Source organism: Xenopus tropicalis, chromosome 2 (genome assembly GCF_000004195.4).
Source record: "Xenopus tropicalis strain Nigerian chromosome 2, UCB_Xtro_10.0, whole genome shotgun sequence".
Taxonomy (NCBI): Eukaryota; Metazoa; Chordata; class Amphibia; order Anura; family Pipidae; genus Xenopus; species Xenopus tropicalis.
This window is the reverse complement of record NC_030678.2, coordinates 148,404,229-148,414,679: the sequence shown is the minus strand read 5'-3', so window position 1 is coordinate 148,414,679 and position 10,451 is coordinate 148,404,229. Positions and strand designations below refer to the sequence as shown.

The 10,451-nt window shown below is 38.5% G+C and overlaps 1 protein-coding gene across 1 annotated transcript; it reads right to left on the bottom strand.

Annotated features, from left to right (window-relative positions):
• Positions 1-498: 498 nt before the first annotated feature.
• On the bottom strand, positions 499-9,078 carry aqp2 (aquaporin 2). Its single transcript, NM_001015749.1, is given in 4 exon segments — positions 499-1,776; positions 4,119-4,199; positions 7,588-7,749; positions 8,668-9,078. Coding segments are annotated over 4 exon segments (822 nt in total). The 5' UTR covers positions 9,031-9,078; the 3' UTR covers positions 499-1,560.
• Positions 9,079-10,451: the final 1,373 nt, after the last annotated feature.

Below are 10,451 nucleotides of genomic sequence, written 5' to 3'. Positions count from 1 at the left end.
TCATTTGACTCTTTGGGTCAGGATGGGAAGAGACATAGATTTATCCCAGTCCTGAGTGGTTCTTGTATTTCTTTTAGGGTGGAAGGGTGTGGAAGGCATTAGGCCTCAGTAAGGGTCCTAGATTTGTTTCTAAGCATGAAAAAGATTTAATTTCTAACATTTTTTGTACCATTTAACATCTATAATAATTGTATGATTGTACTTTTTTAACAAAGAAACAAACATTCAGTTCTCTTTCATTATATAGACATAGATAGATAGATAGATAGACAGACAGACAGACAGACAGACAGACAGATAGATAGACAGATAGATAGATAGATTAGATAGATAAGATAGATAGATAGATAGATAGATAGATAGATAGATAGATAGATAGATAGATAGATAGATGATATAGATAAGATAGATAGATAGATAGATAGAGAACAGGTATGCAGTTTAATATTACACTTTTGAACAGGATATTATAGAAATAATATATTCAGTGTGATTAACTAAACTGTACATATATGTGTTTATTGGTTAGAAAAAAATGACACATTCTTCATAGCCGGAGTATAAATATAGAAAGCATCAGCCTTGCTACCAAGAACTGTTTTGCACACATTGAACATATGTACATGAATGTTACCCAAGTGAATATCATAGCATATGGCATTGAGGTAACAAAGCATTCTGTTTTCCTGAAATGTCATAGTACATAACATGGGTTCTGTCATGGAATTGTCGGAACTGTGCAAATGAGCAGCTAATAATGGCGCCTATACAGTCCTGCCATAAATAACCACCCATTTGCCTGCCGTTTGTTATATATTTGTACTCTCTTTTACAATAAAATACAAAAATGTATACACTGCCTGACATTCACTATGGTTTCTTTAAAGATACAATATTTACAGATATTTAGGATTACTCTCTCATAACATGGACTTCTTTACATTCTGTTAAACACTTTGTTCATTTTCCCGAAGTTCACACTAGCATATATAAATATAAACAATATATGAATAATCTGCTGCAGTTAGTGTGTGTATTTGCTATGTATCTTGCACAAAATATGTTGCAGAAGGATATAAAGTGAATTTTTAAGGGAGAAGGAAAAGGTGGTGAAAGGTTGTTAGCCCAGGGTACTGTTTGCTGGGACCCATGCAGCCTTCTTCTCCTGGTCTTCCAGACACCACCCAGTTGGCTTGTGAGATAAGAAGAAACAGTGAACAGTACCCCAGCCTGGGGCAACAGTAAAACAACCAGGATCAATGGACGTTACCTTACAACTTGATACCCCCCCCCATTTATTTTACCTTTCCTTCTTATTTAAAGGTGAGCAAAATTACAGGACACATGGCAGTCAAACATCCTAACATAAGTAAATGGGTGTCTTATCACACATTACTCATTTATATTCTGGAAATATTAACCATTGAATAAATAGTTCTTACTGTCTCCCATATGTGCATGTATGTATTATACTTGGATTTGGTGATCCATTCATTGATTTGCAATCATTGGACCAATCGAGAGAACAGTGGGTTGATCTCCATGTTTTTTCTTGCAGGCTCAGAACTTGTCTATGACTTTGGGCAGTGGATGGGCTGAGTAAAGCTCCACAGATTGCCTCTTTTGCTCTTGTTTGTTATCCCAGGGCTCATCGGGCTTATATGTACCTTTCAGGATGGCAAGCCGGTCTGAAAGGGATTTTTTGTGGGGGAAGAAGATATAATTGTAAAAGAGAGATGCCAGAATTCCTCCAACGAGGGGTCCGATCCAAAATACCTACAAAGAAAGACATTCAAATGTAATACCATTAATTATGTGGATGGTTTTATGGAGTTATGGATTTTGTTAAGATGACATGTATTAAGGTCCCCATACACGGGTCAATTCTAGCTGCCGATATCGGTCCTTTAGACAGATTCAGCAGCTAATTAGCCCGTGTTTTGGCACTACCGACGGGCCTGCCTGACCGATATCTGGCCTGAAATCGGGCAGATATCGATCGGGCAGGTTAAAAAAATCTAGTCGGATTGGGGACCGCATTGGCTCGTTGATGTGGTCTCAGGACCGACTTTGCTTATACCCGTCATTATAATTCGATCGTTTGGCCCCAGGGCCAAACGATCGAATTAGCCTGGATTCTCCCGATGTCACCCACCCTTAGGTGGGGGATATTGGGAGAAGATCTGCTTGCTTGGCGACATCACCAAGCGAGCGGATCTGACAGTGTATGGGCACCTTTAGTCAAACTACAAAAGCACCAACCAACCTCAGCCCAATGTCTTCTTTCCAAGGATACACTTAATTGCTCCCGTATATTGCTCCTTACAGTGCAGCCAAGACCCCTGCTGGTCTATAATAGTCCCATTAAAGCTGCACAACCAAACCATAAGCTAAAAAGGGCCTGAATCAGTGAAAAGCTTTAAACTGATGTTGGTTTTTAACCTCAATAACTATTTTACTATGTTTAGACAGAGTACAACTAATCTACTACAGACTGCAATAAATAGTTAAAAACAAGATAACCAAATATGGGATTTATTTTTTTGGAATTCTTGCTTGCAGTTTCAAAAAACATTTTTCTTTATGGGAAGGGATTATTTTGCACTTTACATGGGTTTGTGCTAGTTTGGTTAACTTTCAGCGGAAAGCACTTGTCATTGCAAAGAAAAAGCAAATTAGTAGAAATTTTTTTTGATTTAAGAAATATCATTGGTGAATGTCATAGCTTTCTGGATAACAGTTTTCTGGATTTCTGCATAACATTATTTTTCCTTTATCTATTTTATGTCTGAAGAAAGACATAATACAGGTATTGGGACCATTATCCAGAATGCTCAGGTGCTGGGGTTTTCCTGTTATTTTTTCCGTTATTTGGATCTCCATACCTTAAGTCTGCTAAAAATCATTAAAACGTTAAATAAACCCAATAGGATTGTTTTGCCTCCATAAGGATTACAGGGTACTGTTTTATTATTTAGTAAAAAAATTTAGTTAAAAATGGGAATTATTTGATTAAAATAGAGACTTTGGAAAATGGCCTTTCTGTAATTCAGAGCTTTCTGGATAATGAGTTTCCAGATAAGGATTCCTATACACAAAACTTTACACAATTGTTGGCACAAAAAATAAACACAATAAAGTGGTTATGCATGTAGGTTACATATATATACATTAATTTTAATGCAATGCTCATAAATTTAATATGGCTTAATACATGTATGTTGTCTGGAAACCCATTATTCAGAAAGCTCTGAATTACAGGAAGGCCATCTCCTATACACTTAATTTTTTAAGACTAATTTCTTGTTCCTCCGTAATAATAATAATACAGTACCTTGTACTTGATCCCAACTAAGATATAATAAATCCTTATTGGAGGCAGAACAATCCTGTTGGGTTTAATTAAAATTTAAATCATTTTTTATCAGACGCAACGTAATGGAGATCCAAATTACAGAAAGATTCCTTATCCAGAAAACCCCAGATGCAGGTATAGGACCCGTTATCCAGAATGCACAGGACCAAGTGTATTCCGGATAAGGGGTCTTTCCGTAATTTGGATCTCCATAACTTAAGTCTACTAAAAAATCTATAAAACATTAATTAAATCAAATAGGATTGTTTTGCATCCAATAAGGATTAATTATATTTTAGTTGGCATCAGTTTACAAGGTACTGTTTTATTATTGCAGGGAAAAAGGAAATCAGTTTTAAAATTCAGAATTATTTGATTAAAATGGAGTCTATGGGAGACTGGCTTTCCGTAATTCGGAGCTTTCTGGATAACGGGTTTCCGGATAAGGTATCCCATACCTGTACTAAGAATTCTGAATATTACATCCCAATAAAACAGAATTTATAGCATTGAAACTGGCACTCTGACAAACTGGCACTTTAAACACTTTCTTGATTGTCAATAAAATAAGTAACCAGTTTGGGTTTTTTTTAAAATATGTCTCTAAAAAAGAGAGATGCATACTGGGATATATTTATCTCTGCTGCCTTTTATTTACCTTATAAATATCCCACCTGTATATCCATAAAGTGCTCTAAAGAACCTGGCAAGTAACAGCAGTATATGTGGGACAGCGAGTACTGTATATCTATGGAAACTTTACCCAGTGATCTGTAAAGATTCCTGTGATTGCTGCCGGCCCAAAGGATCTCGCAGGATTCATGGAGCAGCCGGTTAAATAGATCTGTGCAGAAGAAATTTTATTAGTAAAATCAAATGATACCAGGAAATGCAATGTTTATTTGTATTGAACGGATCAAGGTAAAGTGCTCTGTATCTCACTGCACTTTTATTATAAGCTATTAGAAAGGGGAGCGATTAGCTTTGCCACATGGCCACTATTTTAATGGCCTGACCGGTAAAAATGATGCTTAATGCCAATGTTATTAATAGGAAAGACAGATAAAAATATAGGGAGGCCAGTATTTTTTTCCAGAAAAGTTGGCAACCCTAGGAGCAATGGGTTTATTTTCAGCAGCAGCCTAACAGCACATTAGGGCCGGATTGTTTGGCATTTGGGACACAGCAGTAATGATAGTTATTTCTCAGTAAGATAATACTGGTCTTTTTATTTTTTAGAATCATTAATCCTGTCTTGGAATTTGCTTCGGGCAAAAGGGTGTTTAACTTTTCAAAGCAGTGTACTGACAGGAAAGTGTTTATAATAGGAAGGGGGGTGGAATATTGACCTGTCATAAATCCCTCTGGATTCCCTAGTTCATTATTTACTACATTTGCCTTGTAGATGAATTTCATTTAAACACAGCACAGAGTATGAACTTGGAAAACTGTTGGAAAAACATAGTGCATGAAGAGATGGGAGTATTAATCCCATCCCAAAGCAGTTAATTGGAGGAGAGGCTGAAATGTTTTTATTGGACCAGAGATTTCCAAACAGTGCCCCTCTAACTATGGATGATCTGCATTTACAAGTATGGGGATCTGTTATCCAGAATGCTTGGGACCTTGGGTTTTCTGGATAAAGGTTCTTGTAATTTGAATCCCTATCCCTTAAGTCTACTAAAAAAACATTTACTGTATATACTCGAGTATAAGCCTAGTTTTTCAGCACCCAAAATGTGCTGAAAAAGTCACCCTCGGCTTATACTCGAGTCGGGTGCCATGGGTCCCTCTAGACTAGCACCCTCTCTCCTTTGTGTGCAAATTAGGCCCCCCGCAACCAGACCCTCCAGTGCCCTGGCCTAGGCTCCCACTAGCAATACTTATTTCCCCTTACATCCCTCCAGGGCTGGGTCTGCTGCCAGTTTGCCAATGTGCAATGAGTGTGGGGTAGTACTCATATTGTTTTTGTTGACCCTCTTCTGCGCTTACAGAGCTAGTTTACTGTTTTTCTTTGAAATAAATATTGAAAAACATATACCCCACTGATGCCTCAATTAATGTAATTTTATTGGTATTCAGTTTTATTATTAAAACTTAGCAGTAGCTGCTGCATTTCCCGCCCTAGGCTTATACTCGAGTCAATAAGTTTTTCCAGATTTCTTAGGTAAAATTAGGTACCTCGGCTTATATTCGGATCGGCTTATACTCGAGTATATACGGTAAACATTAAATAAACACTATCGGATTGTTTTGCCTCCAATAAGGATTAATTAGTTGGGATCAAGCAATCAAACGCACTGTGACAAATGGGCACTTTAAACACTTTCTTGATTGTCAATAAAATAAGTAACTGCAATATATTTATCTCTGCTGCCTTTTATTTACCTTATAAACATACAAGGTACTGTTTTATTATTACGGAGAAAAAAAGGAAATCATTTAAAAAAATGTAAATGATTTCATAAAAGTATAATCTATGGGAGATGGCCTTCCCGTATCTTGGAACTTTCTGACTAATGGGTTTCTTGATAACAGATTCCATACCTGTATTAGTTTCTTTACCACGCTTATATATTCTCCTGGAGAGTTTGTATTTGGAGAGTGCAAAGTGCTGGACTGGATCAGGCATGAGTAGTGCTGAGTGAATCTGTCCAGTTTTGCTTTGCCGAAAAATTAATGAAACAATAAAAAATTGCGAATTGCATTGAAGTAAATGTCCGACAATCTTTTTTATATGTGACAATTTTTCATTATGCGTGCAATTTTTCATTCTCACTCCAAATGCATTCAATGGGCATTTTTTCTCACTCCTACAGCGAGACTTTTTAGGCGACAAAATTGTTTTTACGCATGACAAGTTTTTCTTTCTAGGCTAATTTTGCGTTGTGGTGAATTTTAGATGCAGAATTTTGCCGTGAATCCATGCCTGCCAAAAAAATTCACTCATCTCTAGGGATGAGCATACTGTGATATCTAGCATTATTAGTACAACCAACACACCTTGCTATATTTCTAACAGCCATCCCTCATTGCTATCTCTAAGGACCAACATGCATTGAAGTAAAAACTGATTATATATTATGGCCCCTAATGAATTTAGTAACAAACATCCCTTAATGAATTTAGTAACAAACATCCCATAATGCTTTTGGTCCTGTATAAATATCCTGTTCAGCTTCAGTATTCAATATTTTAGGAGTGGGTCTTGTAGATTGTAAGCTCTTTTGGGCAGGGCCCTCTTCACCTCTTGTATCGGCAACTGATTGCTTTATATGTTACTCTGTATGTCCAATGTATGTAACCCACTTATTGTATTGCGCTGCGGAATATGTTGGCGCTTTATAAATAAATGTTAATGTAATGTAATGAGTGGGTTTGTTTGTCAGGAACCACAGTGACACATTCTTACCAATGCATCACATGGAAAACTGGCTCGTGGCTTAGAGCACACACAGCCATCATGCCCTGGCACTGAGCATGTAAGGCAAGGTGGATATGCAATGCTGAAACAGATTACTGCAATCTAATGTTTATACCATAAACGGCATTTTACAGAGAGGCTCACTGAGACAGATTGTGTGGTTTTCTATTAATGCAGAGCGGCACTTAATGTAATTATTCATAGATTAGATTAGTAAGAAGTAGAAACCATTTGCAGGATGGGGATATGTGACATAAATGTGTCCCTTTACTAACAGCACTGACTATTTACTACCAATGTTCTATCAGTTTTGGCTATTTACTGTCAAACCACCTAAGAGGGGATAATTGTGGTTAAAGAAGAAACAAGGGCAATGGTGCTCAAAAACATTAGATATCACTGTCTCAACACAGATAACATATGTGAACCTCATCTGCAGAGCGGGGAGGGTAGGGGGTGCTGGGCAAGTGCCAATTTTCCCTGCCTCCCCCTAGGCTCAGCTGTAGGCCCAGCACGGGTTGGCTCATTTAATATTTGTCAGCCACTGATGTAATATAAATTGGCTGTGTTAGAATTTTAGTTACTACCATGTACCCTGCAATACCTCAAAATGGCAAAGTTAGTTAATATACCTGGGTAAATTCCTAGCAATTCATAACAATGAGACCTACTGTGATATCACTGCTTTGTCATGTTATGTTTATTGCACATGATTATTAACAACAAAGACAACTGCTAATTACAACTGGTAAGATGACAAGCTATACGACATGCCAGTAAAAGTGAGCATGTGCCCTGAGTGCCTTACCCCCAGTAGGTGTCCCACAGTAACAGAAAGACCAATGGATATAGCTGGTGACCCCACATTATCGCTTCTTCTACTATCTGTTGAGGCAAAGACGCATAGAACTAGCTGGAATGTCAGAAAGAGCTCCACGGCACATGCCTGCCCAGGGGATCCATTGGTTACCTGCAATTAAGTGATAAACGTAATTGGAAATGTTCTATATACATGTATCAATAAAATGGAGAAAGTATTGGAGAAACATTAATTCCTATGTATAAAAGGAAGCTGGTGCAACCAGGGGCAGTTTCAGACCTCATAAGCAAGGTTATTTCCCCTTAACAAAGGGATATCCAAGTGGCAGCTTCTGAGAACCCCTATTTTCCCATCAGAAGATGCAGAGATCAGCACTGTAACAACTCCTAGTAACTTGCAGGTGGGACACTCATCCTAGCAGGAGCTTGATGAGACATTCATTTTACTATTGTTACAAGAATCCATTGTTACCTTGACTTCCCTCTTAACTTAAAACTATACCATTATCCCCTGTAGAACAGACAAACAGTACCATTCCCATATTTTCTATTGGAATCACATAACCCTACAACATACAGCATTCAAGCCTTCTAATTTCACAATTTTCACACAATAGGAATTGTACTATTTGGTCTTCAACTGAAAAAGACTGGGCAGCCAATTGTATCATTCTTATCACATGCAGTCAGTAAATATGTATCCTGATGATTTATTCACTGTATTAAAATCACTCCTGACACCATGTAATCTGATTTTACACATAGAATATACAGTATTAAATGGTGCCAGCTGGTGCACGTTTCCATGGATTACATTGCTTTATTTAGAATCTCATTTTAACTACTTGTTGCTAGTATTTACAGACAGACAAATATCTATGTCATCCAGTTGCTGAATTCATAATAGTTTGTTATTCAAAAATTAGAACCCATAATTCTGATATATTTTTTTACATATATCTGTCTGCTTTGCCTGAATCCCCTAAATTCTATTCAGCTAAAGGTCAAAATCTGATCTTTTTGCAAATAAAGGGCCAAAAAAGCCCAGTTAGCACTGACATATACATACCTCGTTTATGGCTAGGTTTCCACGGGCATCGAGAGGTGCAATTGCACTCACAATAGCGGCTCCTGCTATTGCCCCCACCAGCTGAGCAATGATATAAAAAAGGGCACGTAGAAAAGAAATGTGACACCCAATCAGAAATGCTATAGTGACGGCTGGGTTAATGTGGGCTCCACTAATGTGGCCAAAAGCCTGCACCAACGTACTGATGGCAAGGCCAAAAGCTAGCGAGATCTGCAGAACGTTAGGCAGGGATGGTTTCCAGCTAAGAGCGGAGCCCATTCCCAAAAAAACAAATATCATTGTGGCCAAAAATTCTGCAAAGACTGCCCGGACAAACGCCAATGAACAGATTTCGTTCCTCATTGTGTGCTAAGCTGACAAACACACAAGACAAAATGTTTTGTTCTTTGGCTATCCCTAACTTCTGTTTACTTGCTCAGCATTACAGGAGTTTATGTAGAACTACTGAAAAAGTAGGGAACCTTTCCAGAAAGGGTTGGGCCCCACAACCAGGCACAATCATCTACAGGAGGAAGACTTTCCAGCTCGGAGGAATTAGACCTTCTCTAATAAGAGGGAAAGCTCTTATATTCTCAAGTGACAGCATCACCCAGTTCTATTTCAGAGCTGTGACAGCCTGTGTGGCACACAGTATAGAGACATTATAATATACCTCCCCAGCAATGAATGTAATGAAACCATTACTCACAATGTTTTTCTTGGTAAAATGATCATCTCTAGGACATAGGCAATGACATTAAATAACACTGTTCTTCTTCATTGCCTGTTTAGATTAAGATAAAGCTCCCTCTAACTTTTGGTAGCCTTTTAACATAAGTTCCAAAACTCCTACCCACTCCCTAACCTGCATTTAGACACAGCAGCAGTCCCAGGCTACAATGGAGCCCTGTACTTAAGGTCCCCATACATGGGCCGATTGTAGCTGCCGATATCGGTCCCTTGGACAGTTCATTTCGGCCGACTCCAGGCAGGGGTGTAAGAGTGCACCCTTAGGCCTAAGCCACATGGGGCTGATTCTTTGGCCTGCAAATAAACACTTTTGGATGTGCCTGTGATTGGAGCTACAGCATTGGTTCAGGCACAGGAGCAGATTTTGGCACCAAAATGCGTGAATATGCATTTCAGTGCTGAAATCTGTTCCATTTGCCTGCACCCAGGCTAGAGCAGTGGCTCCAAAAGCAGGTATATGGAAAGGCTTTTGGGAGTGTAGGGGCTGATTATCAACCTGAATATATCTGCAGGCTGAGAATAAGCCCAGGTGGCCATAGCCTCAGGGATATTTCAACACAGATCATGGGTGGAATGTTGATGGTTGGAAAGACTAGGAGACAGAAAGATGAGGATGTGCAGGAAGCCATTACAGTGAGAGCCAATCAGAACATGATATTAGAGAGTTGAGCCAGTAACATTTTGATGTGATGCTTATTCCTAACATTTTTTAAGATTAGACATCCCATAATTTTGATTATAACTGAGAATCAGCTTCTATGCTCCAAAGAGCCTTTCCATGTGTCTGCCACTGCATTTCTGCACCAAAATCAGATTTCACTGGCTCACATAGTTCTACCTGTAGCCACCTTTCTAATCTCATGTTCTGATTGGTTCTCACTGTAATGGCTTCCTGCACATCCTGTCTCCCACCAACCATCAACATTCCACCCCTAATCTGTATTGAAATATCCCTAACAATCTTAGAATGTAGATAGAGGGAGAGTGGGCGAGAGAGACTGTCATTCTTTTGATTTTTTTCAACGAAACAATCC